The sequence below is a fragment of the Vitis riparia genome, chromosome 15 (assembly GCF_004353265.1).
Source record: "Vitis riparia cultivar Riparia Gloire de Montpellier isolate 1030 chromosome 15, EGFV_Vit.rip_1.0, whole genome shotgun sequence".
Lineage (NCBI taxonomy): Eukaryota > Viridiplantae > Streptophyta > Magnoliopsida > Vitales > Vitaceae > Vitis > Vitis riparia.
This window is the reverse complement of record NC_048445.1, coordinates 5166779-5181530: the sequence shown is the minus strand read 5'-3', so window position 1 is coordinate 5181530 and position 14752 is coordinate 5166779. Positions and strand designations below refer to the sequence as shown.

Sequence of the window (14752 nt, the reverse complement as noted above, 5' to 3'; positions counted from 1 at the left end):
TATCATAGTGAGGTGGAGCCAGGAGCCTTGGACCATTCCCACGTCACTGTGTGAGATGTTTACATTTGAGGAAATTCTGGACTCTAGAGGAGAGAAAGGGACATTCACCACTTCTTTCTCTTTCCCTTTTTGGCCTTTTGTCTTTCCTTAAATAACCAGATAAAATTCAAAAATTTTGATCAAATTCACGGTACACTCTCCTATGTTCAAGGTTGCAGAGATGCACACGTGACTCACCGGTCGATCCAATTTTGTTTTTTTATTAGATAACTTTAAACTTAAAGAAAATGTCTCATGATGTGTTATAAAAGTCTTTCGTATATGACTCTTCCTCATTTACTAGAACATTATAAATAGAGACTTCCAAATAATCTAGCTAGAAAAAAAAATGTTAGATGCAAGAAGCGGTTTTTAAAAATGTATTTTAATTTTTAATAAAAAACGGTTTTTCGGATAATCAGTTATGAAAAATGACGTAGAAATTAAATATAAATAATTATTTGAAACATATGACCTCTTACAAAATCAAATTCGGATGACATATTAAATTATCATTTTCCTTAAAAACTTAGATTTATAAGATTTTGATTTGATAATCTTAGCAAAAGTTAGATAGATAAGTGTGATTTTTAAGAAATATTTAAAAATATATAAAACACAAGTTGAAAATATTCCAAATTTACAAATGGATTTTTTATTATAGATGATATAATAAACCTATTTTTGAAAACAGTTTCAAAAATTGTTTTTTAAAACATTCCTAAACAAATCCTCAAATTAAGCACTTATTTGTCGATTAAAGGTAGTTGAAAAAGATTAGACTTTGAGCCATTTGGGAGTTGTAGATAACTTTAAACTATTTTACGAGAAGTTTGAATTGAATGTTGTAACGGTGGTGGTGGTTGTTGTTGTTGATGTTATTTTTTCATCTTAATTCTCCAAATAAATTGCTTTTGAGACTTAACATTTTTTTAATATTTTGTTTTGTAATTTATTTTTATTTTTTAAAATAATTTTATATTAATAGACAAAAGTGATTTTTTTAAAAAAAAATTATATTAATAAAAAAAGATACTTTTGTCTTTTTTAACCTTTTAACTTTATTATGATAATTAAATTTAATTTCTAACAAAAAAATCAAATACTTTTTTGTAAAAAAAAAAATTAGAGAAAAATTATAATAGTATATAATAAAAAAATCAGGGGAGAAAAATGAATATTTAATATGAAAAATATGAAGAAAATTAAATATAATAAAAATAATTAAAAACTATTTTTGCTCGCATTTTCCTAATTTTATTTTATTTTTTTGGAAAACCAAAGCCTAAGACAAGTGTGTTGTCATTTCAATTTTCACAACTGTCTTATTTATTTAAATGTAGCAAAACGTTGATAAATGGTAGACCCAAAGACTCAAATGTTCTAAATGAAGTCGTATATCTGAATTGAATGTTATAAAATGGGTTTTAAATTTTAATGAGTAGAACCAAGACAGAATAAAGAACAAAACAGGAATATGCTCAACCCACCCCGGAACCAATCAGACCTGAGAACCAAACACGTTACAACCCTCTACCCGACACGTGTACTAAACGTTCGCAGGCTAACCTCCGAACCGTCCAAAAATACGATTATACCCTCCTCCTTACACCAAAAGCAAGAGGAGGACACCCAACACCGCGCGCATGTTAGCAGCATTCCTTGAATCACCGTTGCCAGAGGGCTGGCGTCCAGCGACTGCCACCGTCGGCGAGGGAGGCGAATCCGCCGACGGAGGCTCCATGTACGGGGGCGGCGGAGGCTGGTTCAGGCTTGGAGGTAAGCCTTGCCCGTGCTTCACGTCTATCGCGAAGGACAAGCCGTTCTGACACTGCACACCGTCGTCGGCGTCGGATAAGTAATAGTTCGGACCTTCGATGGTCAATGCCACGGCGATTGTCCACGCTTCACCGAACTCGTTACTTCCGGCGTCGTAGTGGAAGGTGTCGTCGTCGGACGCGTCGTCGGTGTTGCAACTTTGGTACGTCGTCTCGTTGTAGGTCTGGACCACCGTCTGATTGGTATTCGTTTTGAAAACTACAGATCACGGGAAATTAAATAAAATAAATGCTCTGTTTGGCTGTAGAGAAAGCGAAGGAAAAGGAAAGAATATCGGATTTCCAATTTAATAGACTAAGCAGATATTTTGCGAAGTTGACTCAGACATAAGATCAATAATCAACATAATTGCTCAGCCACCAAAGGGAGATTTATCTCATCATGAGAAAAAATCGAAGCTATTGGAGTTGGAGTTGCAGTTTGCAAACTAGATCAAGAGAGAGAGACAAAAGAAAAAAAAAAAAAAAAAAACTCTGTTTGGTTGCTGAGAAATTGAGGGAAAAGAACACCATAAATGATTATAGCCTGAACATTTGTCATGAATTGAACATGAGAAAACAAAAGTCAACTTCAAAAAAACATAATCCAGTCATTTTCCTCTCCTACATTTTCTCAGGAACCAAACAGGGGAAAAGATGTGGACATGGAATTCAGCTTACTTAGGAAATCACCGAGACTGAATGTCTGATTAGCGGCCCATTTGGAGTAGTCGATGATGGAAGTGTTGGTGGTGGTGTTGAAGAACCACCCGGCGTCGCCGCCGACGGTGTGATTGGTATATGACGCCGCAGGAGTGGCCGATGCAGCGATAGCGATAAGGAGAGCGACGACCGTTACATTCACCATGATGTGGGTGCAGTTGATCTGAATTTCAGTTCTCAGGTGGGGCTGCCTTGTGGACTTTACTTGTTCATCAACCAGGGTGTAGCTTATTAATAAACGACGAGGAGTACAGAGTCATATGGCGACCGCCGTGCTTTGTGGGCCTGCGGCGGTGGCCCACGGGGGAACGCGTTCCCACGATGGATCGACAATCAGGTACGGCCCCTAGCACATTCTTTAATTTCTTTAGCCTGTGTTTAGAAATATATTTATGAAAACACCTTACTTTTGTTTTTTAAACTTATATTATTAAAACCTGTTATTAAAATCTTTAAAAATTGAGATATTAAATAAAAGAAATTAAAATTTTAAAAAAAATTGAAAAATATGTATAAACATCTTGTTGGGGTGCAATAATACTGCTCTTAAACTCGGGAATGAATTACCCAAATGATGACTCTTAGAAGAAACCTACGTGATGCAATATCGAATGTCATAAAAGGTTTGTCATATCCTTATTGATTTAACAACTGGTATTAGAGTTAAGGGTCATGAGTTCGAGTTATGAGAGCATTATGTCAAATGTCGGTTAAACCTGAGAATGAATCACCTAAATGATGTTTTCTTAGAAAGCTTAATCCAACACATCCAAATGTCGTGTTGGGGTCTTCAAATGTTTTGTAGGGGTGTTTAGAGACCAATAGGACATCGAACATCCTCTTTCAAATGTTCACATTTAAACGCTTACTTTTTCAAATGTTCACATTATTTTATTTTTTATAAAATAAAAACAATTATATTATGACTCCAACCTATTAAAAATATCTCAGTAATTAAAACATTAGTCAAGAAAATAGAGAGAGTGGATTTTAGAGAAGAAAATAATTTCAGAGGAGATTTGAAACATTGCAGAGGTCGGGCTTACAGTTAGATGAGATTTGAAACATTGCAGAGGAGTTTATCTTGTTTTTATTAATAAATCTATTTATATTTATTAAATTATTGGGCTTAAGGCAGGTCTTGGACCACGCCCAAATCTAGCTGTTTGCATGCCTGGATATCATTCAACCATCAACACCTACTCCAACCTTCATTGACAGGAAGGTTCCCACTTGAAAAGCCAATAGAATTATACTGTTGAGAAAAACTTAGGAAAAGGAATTGTGATCAGCGGAAAATTTCTTTTCTATTCTTCCTGGGTCATAGACAAATTTTTATTATTATTTTCCAAAGGCCCTAGAATTTGTGGGACTTGCTCCAAAGGGAAGTCAAAGAGTTCAAGCTTTTCTAGCGAAGCTGCAGAAGGGCTGGTTGATGGTGGAAAGTAAGAGTTATCTTTCCCAATACAAAATTTTCTTTCATTTCATTCTTCCCATCTTATGTCAGAAAGGGAATATATTGAAATTACTTGTTAGATTATCTGGTTCTTCGGAACAAATAGGATATATTTTTAAATTTTGTAAAAAACAGTTAAAATAAGTGAAATCAAAATAACATATAAAAATAATTTATTAATTTTAAGTTTTTTTTAATCATTTTTCACTTATTTATTTTCTATTTTTCCACTATATTTTCTTGTCTTAGCATTTTCCTCTCACCCAAACATACCCTTTGGCAATCAGTAGAAGGATTCCACCGTCAGAACGAGTAAAATTAGATGACTCAAAGGATCCTACATTGACCTAATTATTATGATTAAAGCACATCTGGAACTCTCAAATCACACAGCTACCTTTCTCCAGTACACTCCAAGCCAATTGATGAACAATGATCCGAAAAGAGAGGCTTCTAAAGTTCTTGTTGTATATGAATTGACTCAGACATTCTTTTCTTTTGAGTGCTAGTTTCCATCAGCTACTAACCAAATCATGTGACTACTGGCTGGAAAGAGATCTTCACACCCATGTCTTCTTGGCTCGAAACCCAAGCTCAGACAGGCAGTAATGTGGCAGCCGGACCCATCAACCTGCTGTAGGTATCAAATCAAGAACTCTCTCTTAGAGCTGGGAATTGACCGTTCTCGGCTGACTTTTGGTCCTTTGGGGTGTGAATCGTGATTGCTCGTCTTCTTTCGGTTTCCTGCAAGTTTGATTGGCTCTCTCACCTTCGTCTCCCATTACAATCTCTTCACGCATCCAATGAATGAATTTTTCTGTCACCTGCTTCATTCCTTTTTGCCTACCCTGTATATTCCCTTCTGTGCATATATTATCTTGTTTTTACTAAGATGATGCTTTGGAGTCATGTGCTGCCAGATGACAGAATGTGATTAAAGCCAGTGGCGTGCTAGTTGTATGAGAATATGTGCGTTGTCTGTGCTTGCTGTTTCCTCCCAAAAGTGGAACAGTATTAGCCTGTTTGGTAAACAGAAAATTGAAAACCCAATTTGAAAAAAATCATTTGGTCGACCACCCATTTTTTTTTTTCCTTAAAATTTGTTATGAAAATATGGTGTTTATTTTCTAAAATTATTTTTAATTAATTTATATTATTTTCACTTCTTTTTTAGAATGATTTTAAATACATAATTGTACAAATGGTATGTGGAATGATTGAAAATGCAGCATTATATAAAATTTATTTTTAAGAAATATTTGAAAATACAAAAAATGGGTTGAGAAGATCCAAGTTTTAAAATAATTTCTGTTTCAAAAACATCAGTTTTTCAAGAATTTGTTTAAAAAATATATTTCATTTTTCAGAATAAATTTTGTATGTTTTTGATTAGTTTTTGTATAATGTTTTAAATAATAATTAAAAATATAGAGAATAAATTTGATTTTTTATTTTTGAGAAGTGAATTGTTTTATCACTCGCTTTGGTAAGTTCAAATATTTTTTTAAAGATTAATGAAAGCTACAAACCAAACAATTTAATAAAGATTTACATTTAAGTAAGAAGAATTTTGATAAAATTTTAGGAAATATTTCTAATTTTTTTTAATATTTAAAAGTTTTTATTATTTAAGTGTTAGAAATGTTAGAAACATTTTTTTTTAATTACTATAAGATATACTCTAAAAATGATATGAAAGTGTAGACCCCTCTTTTCAAGCCATGCTGTGATTATTCCATGAATATTGGTTTTCATAACTTAAAAAAGAAAAGGGCACCTGAAGACCCGAGGGGGAGAGAGAGTTTTTTTAGTAGGAGGGGGGGACCCCCTTTCTGAAAAGAATGAGAGACCCGCTGCAGCATGGTGGGCGATGCTAGTAGTCAGAGACGCCATGCTGGCTGATGGAGGAATAGTGGAGCTAGTAGTGGCTTCCTGGGGAAGATAGAAACAGGAGAGAAAAGGCATATACGAGGGGTCTTGGAGGGTGAAGCTGGAAGAAGGCGGGATCAGGAAAGGAGCAGCTGCAAGTGAGTTTGAAGTGATTTTCTTGCTTACTTTGATTCATATTTTTCTCAACTCTTTCTCATTTTAGCTTGTTTTGCATAGCTCATCAGTTGGGTTGGTTTATATGTTGAATCCCGTTGATTTTTCTTTTGGATCATTTTCTTTGTTGTTGTTGATCTTGCTGTTATCCTTATGGCTTGGCTTGGAGCTAATGAGACTCTATTTCTCATGTATTTTGTAACTTAGCTTGAGGTTTCCTCACCCGAACCAGCTCATGGATATCACCTGAAAGGATGCATGACACACTCAAGTTCTTTTTTTTTTTTTTTTTTTTTGCCTTATTCTCCTTTTATTATCATTCCTTTTGTTTGCTTTTGGGTCTTTGGCTCCTTCTCTGCCATTTGTGTTCCTCTGTTACTGGAACCTGGGAAGACCAGCAACTTCCCCTCACTCTCGCAAGGCCATGCATAGCCATGCATGGCCACCACCTTTCATGCCCACCTCTTCAAGCTCACTCAGTCGGTTGAATTAATGGCGGCATTGGAGCTTCCCCTCCCTTCATCCTTCCCGTAGCTCCGCCTCCTCTTTCCCATCTCTCTTCCTCCGCGGTTCGCGACTTCGACTCCATCTCCATCTCCAACGCTCTGTTGCCTCCTAACTCCGACGCCGACAACACTTGCAGCAGCGGCGGCTCCTCAAGCTCCCTCACCACGAGTTACTCCACTCTGAGACCGAGTTCCGTCCAGAGGAGTATGAGCAGTCACTCGCTTCAGCACAACCACGGCCACGACTTTCCTCTCTTCCCCGCGCCGCCGCTGCTCCTCTCTTCCCCACGCTGCCATGGCTCCCTTCTTCCTTGTGCCGCCAATGGTGGAAGGCTCTCTTTGGTGTTGACGCTGCAGGTGGAGACTTTGCCTGAGGGAGTTGCCCAGATGGATGGGGCTGCCTTGGGCTGTGAAGGGGCTTGTGGATGACGGGCTTGGTTTTGCCCTTGATGGCTTTGGGCTTGGGCTTAAGTTGGAGCCCAGGCCCAAGCCTATGCTGAAGATGGAGCCTTGGTTTTGCTCATTGAGTTTTGCCCATTGATGTCATTGGACCTGGGCTTAAGTTGGAGCCCAGGCCCATTTGTATTGATGAGGGCCTCATGCCCCTTGTACTATCCACTCTCATGGCCCATGCCCACTTGAAGTTAGCCCATTAGGCTACCCAATTCCTAAATAATCCTTTTTAAAAGAAAACAAAACCTCTAATATTTATAATTAATTAGTCAAATCATTTCCTTTTATTTGTTATCTTATTTTTATCCATTTAGCTAACTCATCTTCGAGACAATTAAAAGACATTATTATTGTTAATTATATTTTTATCTTGAAGCTTATAGTATTCGATTTCACTAATTTAAACATCATGGTTGTTAATTATTGCCATTACTTCGTACGCATCTATTTATCATCTTTTAAAGAATTTTAGTCATTAAAGTTAAATTCTAATCCTTGAAAAATCCCATATCCTAATCTAATATTTTAATAATCTATTTAAATCCCATTTTCATCAATTAAGAATTATCACCATATATGTCTAGCTATTTAAAGTCTAAAGCTTTCAAAGAATTCATGTGTCTTAATTTAATTCTTCAATAATTAGTTCAAATCTCGTTATCACCCATTAGAGTTAGTATCCCATATTTATATACTAATTTAAAATCCAACCCTTCCGAAATCCAATCTCCTAGCTTAATTTTCAAACTCCTAAAAATTCCACTATTCTTTTTATCCCGTTTTAAATGATCATTTTAGTTAATTAGTATTATCATCCTGTATCAGTTTATTTATCCAAAATTCAATCCTTTTAAAAAAAAAATTCCAATGTCATAATTTAATTTTCAATCCTAAAATTCTACTATTTGTCTATATGTTATTTTCTTTGATTTGACTTAACATCCTATGTTCATTTACTTGTTTAAAGTCTAAGCCCTCAAAGATCCAACTCCCTGACTTAATTTTTCGATTCCAAAAATTCCACAATCCGCTCAAATCTTATTTCCGTTAGAATTATTCTCCCCTATTTACCCATTTATTTAAAGGTCTAATCCTTCGAAAATCCCGTGCCTTAACTTAATTTTTCAACAATTCGTTTAATCCTTGTTTTCGTCAATTAGAATCATCATCCCATATTTATTTAGTAATTTAATTCTTCAAAATACTCGTTTAAACCTTATGTTCATCAATTGGAATTATCATCCTATACATCCATTTATCTATCTAGCCTAATCCTTAAAAAATCTCATGTTTTTTAATTTAATTCTTCAAATACTTGTTTAAATCATATTTTCATAAATCGAATTATTATCTCAGGTTTATTTAATTATTTAAAAATCTACTCCTTCAAAAATCCTCTGTCTTAATTTAGTTTCTTAGTAATTCGTTTAAATCTTATTTTCATCAATTAGGATTGTTATCTCATATTCGTCCATTTATTTAAAACCTAGATCTTCAAAAATCTCGTCTTAACTCAATTTCTCAAAACCTAAAAATTCTACAGTTCGCCTAAATTTTGTCTTCATCAATTAGTATTATTATTTTATGTCTATTCAAAATCCAATCTTTCGAAAACCCCATGCCTTAATTAAAACTTCAGTCCCAAAAATTCTATTATCCATCTTTATTCACCCCAATATTATTCTCGTTAATTAGTATTATAATCTCATACCTATCTATTTACTCAAAGTCATATCCTTTTAAAAATCCAACGCCCTAATTCAAATTCTCAATTAGAAAAATTCCACTATTCTCTTTTTTATTCGTCTAAACATTTTTAGTATCATTATTCCGTGTTTATTTATTTACTTATTTCAATCATTAAAATTCAACTCCTCAAAACCGGATTTCCAAATTTAACCTTTAGACTAAAAAAAAAAAAAGTCCACCATTCACTTTTATTTATTTAAATATCATCTTTGTTATCATTATTATAAATTCCGCGTTTACTTATTTTTTTCTTCTAAAAATTCCAATAATTAGAGTTCAATTATTCAAAGGTCCGACTTTCAAACTTAATTTTCAAAATCCCACTATTCACTTTCATCCATTTAAATATCATTTTCGTCAAAATCCGATTTTCCAATTTAATTTTTAATCTCACAAATCTCACTATTCACTATTCATCCATCCAAATACCGTTTTGATTAATTAGTAACGTTATTCCATACTTACCCATTTATTTCTCTTAAAAATTTCAATCATTAAAGTCTAATTTCTTCAAAATTCCAATTTCTAAATTTAGCTATTTGAAATTTCAATTGTCCTATCTCCGAACTTAATTTTCAGTTTCCCATGCTCCAATTCCCGTACTTATCCTTCTACTTATTATTGTCATTATCATTATCATCTTATTCATTATTTCTATAAATTCTGCATTCGAATGATTTCTAAGATTTCCAATTTTTGCGCATCAACTTTCATAATTTCTACGCCTCAAATAACTTACGATTCTGATCCCTTTCGAAGTTTAACCCCCATAATCCCAATTCTCGTAACTTAATTTTTCTTAAAAATCCCGAACCTTCAAATAATTTTTCAAAATCTCGATTTTCTCTCAAATTTAATTTCTAAAAGTTCTCATTTCTTACATATAATTCCTAAGAATCTAATTTTCAAAATAATCTCTAAGATTCTGATTCTCAAATGAATTTAAAAAATCTAGCTTTCCTTCGAACAATTTTAATCCCTGCTTAGTGATGCATGTGGTATGTTTTGTGCTCTATATGGTGTACTAACCCTCTCTATTGATAGTGCATGACGGTTTGTTGCCCAGGTATGTACCTATTTCCCCTCTAATCGTTGTCTATGCATGTCTCGACTCTTACGTGTGCATGATCACTCTGAGTATTCATTGATTTTCCTCATCAATTGCCATGATTGCTTCATTTTATTAGTAGAGACCCGACTTTAGGGACTTAAAGGGGTGCTACGGTCTGTACCGTACCTTCCCGATAAGTAACCTGACCCCCGAACCCGATCTGGTTTTTCCCAGACCGTCTTTTCGAAAATAAGGAGTCACACTTAGGGTTTTTCTTTCTTATTTTGTTTACCCTTTTAAAAATAAAACAAAAATAAGTGGCGACTCCAAGTCATATTTCTAATAAATGAAATAGTTTTTCAAAATAAAAATCGAGCTCGCCTTCGAGTGGGAAACGCATGAGCCGAAATGCGGGGTCCACAAAATGGCGACTCCGCTGGGGATTTTTTTTTAGAGGGTCAAGCTTGAACTTAGAGTAAAGCAAACGTGGCATTTGATTGGACGATCAGTGGATGCTCATCTCTTGATTGTACATTAAGGATTTCTTGATGCATGCTTAGATGTCGTATTCATTTGAGATTTTGACATGTTGGATTATTAATGATTGATCTTATTGCATTGCTTAGCGTATTGATTCTGATTTTTGGCATGATTGTTCTGATCACTTCACATGCATACACTCACCATCGTATATCACTCAGCTTGACATGTTGATTCTCTGACTTGTATACTATTTTGATCGTCTTTGAGCATGATGTTTGTATCACTATTCGTCTTGATTGTCGTATTCTCGCTTATCTTGTGTGTACATGAGTGATATATCCTGCTCTGCCTGACTGTATGATGCATGACTGCCCTCTCTCTGCATGATTGCATGTCGTCTGTCTATGTGGGTCTCACTTCTATCCCCCTACCTCCAACTCTCTTGGTTTCGGTCATTCCTTTCATCTCGGTTCTCACTATTGCAAGTGTGAGACCTTCTGTGTGCTTGCTCTCTGACCGAGCCAGAGATTAGGAGTAGGGTCTAGCGACGGGCTATATCGATGCACGGGAGCATTCTGGAGGAGAGCGACACTTTGATGTCGATTGGAGTCTGATCATTGAAGACCTGTATAGCCCCGAGCTAGGTTGCATGGATAATCGTGCGACCAGTGTGTTTCCTCTTCTGCTCTAGATTCTTAGGGTTTTCGGATGCACCCACACCATTCACTGTGCACTTTAGTTGACCATTGAGTGTTAAGAGTTTGAGAAGTTTCACCATAGGAAACCCCCTGGGATGTCGAGGTAATGCATGTGTGGAGGTGATGACCACCTTGCATGGAAGCGCTCCGTCTCTTCGGAGGCGTGCAGAGGGTTGCGTACCACCGGAGGGTACGATCACTTCTGCTAGGGATCTTTTAAAGTCCACCTATCTCCTTTTAGAGCCACCTTGACCTTATAGTTTGAGCCTTAGACATTTCAATTAGAATTTTCCTTCCCAAAACACGTGGGTGCATCTGTGGGCCTTCAGAGCCGGTTCAGTAGTAACAGGTTTGGTTACCTTTGCAGTAGTCTCTTATATATCTGCTCAGGATTGGATATCAGTTTGATTGCTTCCAGGCTACCTTTTGACACATTTGATAGACATTCTTTGTGAAGTTTCCCTTACCTTGCACCTTATCTAATATTTCCATTGTTGTAGGAGTACCGATACGCTCAGTCTGGGTTCGACTTCTTGGATCAGAGTTGGGGGTAGATTGATCAGGGCATCGGACCAGTTAGACCAGAGATCAGATCAGAGGGATATGGATTCACAGATAGTCACAGTCGATCAGTTCGCTGAGGCCATGACTTCGATTCAGGAGGCTATAGCTAGCCTTGGTCGGAAGATAGATGGGCAGCAGGCCCAGCAGGTCCTGGTCCCGGATGGTGCCCAGTATGACCATACAGTACCACCACCCCCTCCACCCAGTCAGTCAGCACCACAGGCCATGCCGTTCACCCTACATAGTCAGACCGAGGTTGCTTCGCCTCCCGTCACCGTGCCTACCCCGACCTCAGAGGACCCACATGCTCGCATGGATAGGCTTGAGCAGGGTTTGAGGCAGTTGAGGACTTCCGACAGAGCCATTACTTGGGAGGATTTTGATGGAGTGCCAGTGGCCAGTTTACCGGCCAAGTTCAGGATGCCAGAGATCGAGCGATACACGGGGATTAGGTGCCCCCGCATCCATTTGAGGCTTTACAGTACGATCATGAGGGCTCACGGATTGGACGGGGCTCAGATGATCATGCTTTTCCCCATGTCTTTGGGTGGCGCTGCACAGTGTTGGTTTGCTTCTTTGGATGTATCACGTCGTCGGACTTGGGATGATCTGGCCCAAGAGTTCTTGAGACAGTATGCATTTAATACTGTCGTTGACGTATCGAGGAGGGAGCTCGAGGCTCTTAGACAGAGATCAGACGAGTCAGTTTCTTCATTTATCTCCCGCTGGCGTGGGAAGATTGCCGAGATAGTGGACAAACCATCATAGAGAGATCAGATTCAGATGGTTTTGAGGAGCCTACAGCCGAGGATTGCCAGGCATGTGGTCGGGGTACCTTTTACAGATTTTGGATCTCTGGCTTTGGCTTTGTATGATGTCGAGGACGGCATCTCGAGGGGTTTGTGGGCAGATTCTTCCCCTAGTGATGTTAAGGGGAAGAAACCCTTCGGAGGACAGAGATCGATAGATGTGAGTGCCATCAGTTCCTCCAATCAGAGGCCTCTCAGGCGTCATCAGCCTATCCCACAGCTTCTTGAGGCTCCTCCATCTTACACGCCTCAGCAGTACAGGCCACGGGCACTTCACCCGACTTATGATCAGACATATCAGCCTCAGCCATTGGCTTTGCCCTATTATGCTACTCAGAGCATCGAGAGGCCTCCTATTTCTTATACAGCCACTGACAGCCATGCTATGCTGCACAGTTCACTGCGAGACCTGCTACTTCTTACCCTAGGCCCAGAGCTCAGCAGACCTCTACTCCATTTGCTTTGAGGACGCAGAGACAGTTCTCCCAGATAGGCATGTCGTTGAGCCAGGCTTTTCGGAAGCTCACAGAGGCCGGAGTATTGGCCGCTCTCACTCCGAGACCACCACCTCAGCCTCTTCCTCCTCAATTCAAGATGGACTTACATTGCGCCTACCATCAGGGGCCTGGGCATGAGACTGATAGGTGTACCGCATTGAGGCACGCCATCCAGGACTTGATCGACCAGGGTTTGGTACACTTGGGTCAGCCGAGTGTGACCACGAACCCGTTACCTGCCCACACCACACATGCAGTCCCTCCACCAGCCGATGGCATTCATTTCTTAGACTTTGGTGAGATCGATGACCGCATTCACATGCTGAGTGATGATGATTCAGACCTAGAGCCCATCATGCCAGATGTGATTTATGAGATGAGTGGGGTGACTCTGGGTCCTCGGTTGCCTGCTCCATTTCGATTAGTTCCCGAGGTGGCGTCAGTGCAGACTGCCACCGTTGAGCCATTGATTTTGCCGCATTACAGTGTCCAGACGCCTTTCATCTTGATCCCGGATGTCGAGGAGGTTTAGGCTCCATACGTTGATGATTCTCAGACTCTGGACATTCAGTATGTTCTCCGAGGAAGTAGAGTGATGCGACAACCACCTCCCGTGGCAGCTAGGCCAGTTGAGGGTACGTCCGCTCCCGAGGAGTTCAGAGCTGAGGACGACGAGATTTTGAGGCAGCTACAGAGCACTCAGGCTCGCATCTCCATCTGGAGTTTGTTGGCGTCTTCGAGCACCCACCGAGATGCATTGATTAGAGCCCTGAGCCAGATCAGAGTTGAGACCACCACCACTCCTGAGGGTTTGATCCATATGATGACAGTCGACCGAGCCACGTGTATCGTATTCTCGGACGACGACTTGCCACCGGAGGGCTCAGACCACACTCCTCCGCTCTTTATATCCGTCGGTTATTCAGGCCGCTGAGTCCCATATGTCCTTCTGGACAATGGCTCGGCCCTGAACGTATGTCCTCTTGCCACTGCCATCGCCCTCGGATACGCTCCTTCTGACTTCGGTCCCTCCACTCAGACCGTTTGCGCATATGATAACACTCGGAGGGAGGTCATGGGTACGCTAGAGATTGAGCTACTGATTGGTCCAGCCACTTTTGCCGCCATATTTCAGGTTTTGAGGATTCCTACATCCTTTAACCTGCTCCTAGGCCGACCATGGATCCATAGAGCCGGAGCTATTCCTTCTTCCCTTCATCAAAATGTGAAGTTTATTCATGATGGCCGAGTCATCGTGGTGCAGTCTGCGGGTGATAGGTTCATCTCTGCCGAGCCTGTACTCGAGATTGGTCACACTGATGATGATCTCTTTTTGACCGGATTCACCTTTGACGAGGTGCAGACTCTGGAGATGGAGGATTTTTGCCGAGACTTTGTAGCCATGTCATTCGACCAGCACAACAACATAGTGGTGCTCGATATTATGCGGAGCATGTCTTATCTTCCCGGTATGGGCCTGGGGCGGCGTCAGCACGGGCCTAGTGAGTTCATGGCCTTTCCGGACCGCGACGTACCATTCGGGCTCGGATTCATTCCCACTGAGGCTGACTATCGTCATATGGCGCGACTGCGCAGGGAGAGGGTGAGGGCTCGCTTGACTCGTACGCCTTTTTATTATCCTGTCTGCCCATACACCATGAGCCTGACCGATTACTTTGTTAGGGCATCAGAGCCACGTGCACCATCTGATGGGGTCATCGGAGGACTCAGCACCACCCAAGAGGCCGAGCTTCAGCGCCTCGTCCAGCAGTTACAGTTGAGTGATGAAGCCCCTGGCCCTTCGACTTCTGTGTTGATTGCTTCTCCCTCCCCAAATCGCACGAGCCTTATGACGCTCTGCTTC

General features: G+C 39.4%; 1 protein-coding gene and 1 pseudogene across 1 annotated transcript; one reads left to right on the top strand and one right to left on the bottom strand.

Annotated features, from left to right (window-relative positions):
• Positions 1 to 1418: 1418 nt before the first annotated feature.
• LOC117932758 (cucumber peeling cupredoxin-like) lies at positions 1419 to 2830 on the bottom strand. The gene is made up of 2 exons (XM_034854086.1): positions 2538 to 2830; positions 1419 to 2076 (listed from the first exon to the last, which is right to left on the bottom strand). The coding sequence occupies exons 1-2, from the start codon at positions 2722 to 2724 to the stop codon at positions 1646 to 1648; spliced, it is 618 nt and encodes a 205-aa protein (XP_034709977.1). The 5' UTR covers positions 2725 to 2830; the 3' UTR covers positions 1419 to 1645.
• Positions 2831 to 2855: 25 nt separating this feature from the next.
• Positions 2856 to 14752, top strand: part of LOC117932757 — a 28211-nt pseudogene continuing 16314 nt past the window's right edge.

Bases quoted from the DNA above. Each gene is read 5' to 3' on its own strand.
- LOC117932758 (XM_034854086.1), bottom strand. From the start codon at position 2,724: ATGGTGAATGTAACGGTCGTCGCTCTCCTTATCGCTATCGCTGCATCG. The intron at 2,077-2,537 runs GTAAGCTGAATT...CGTGATCTGTAG, and splicing joins CAGTCTCGGTGATTTCCTAA to TTTTCAAAACGAATACCAAT.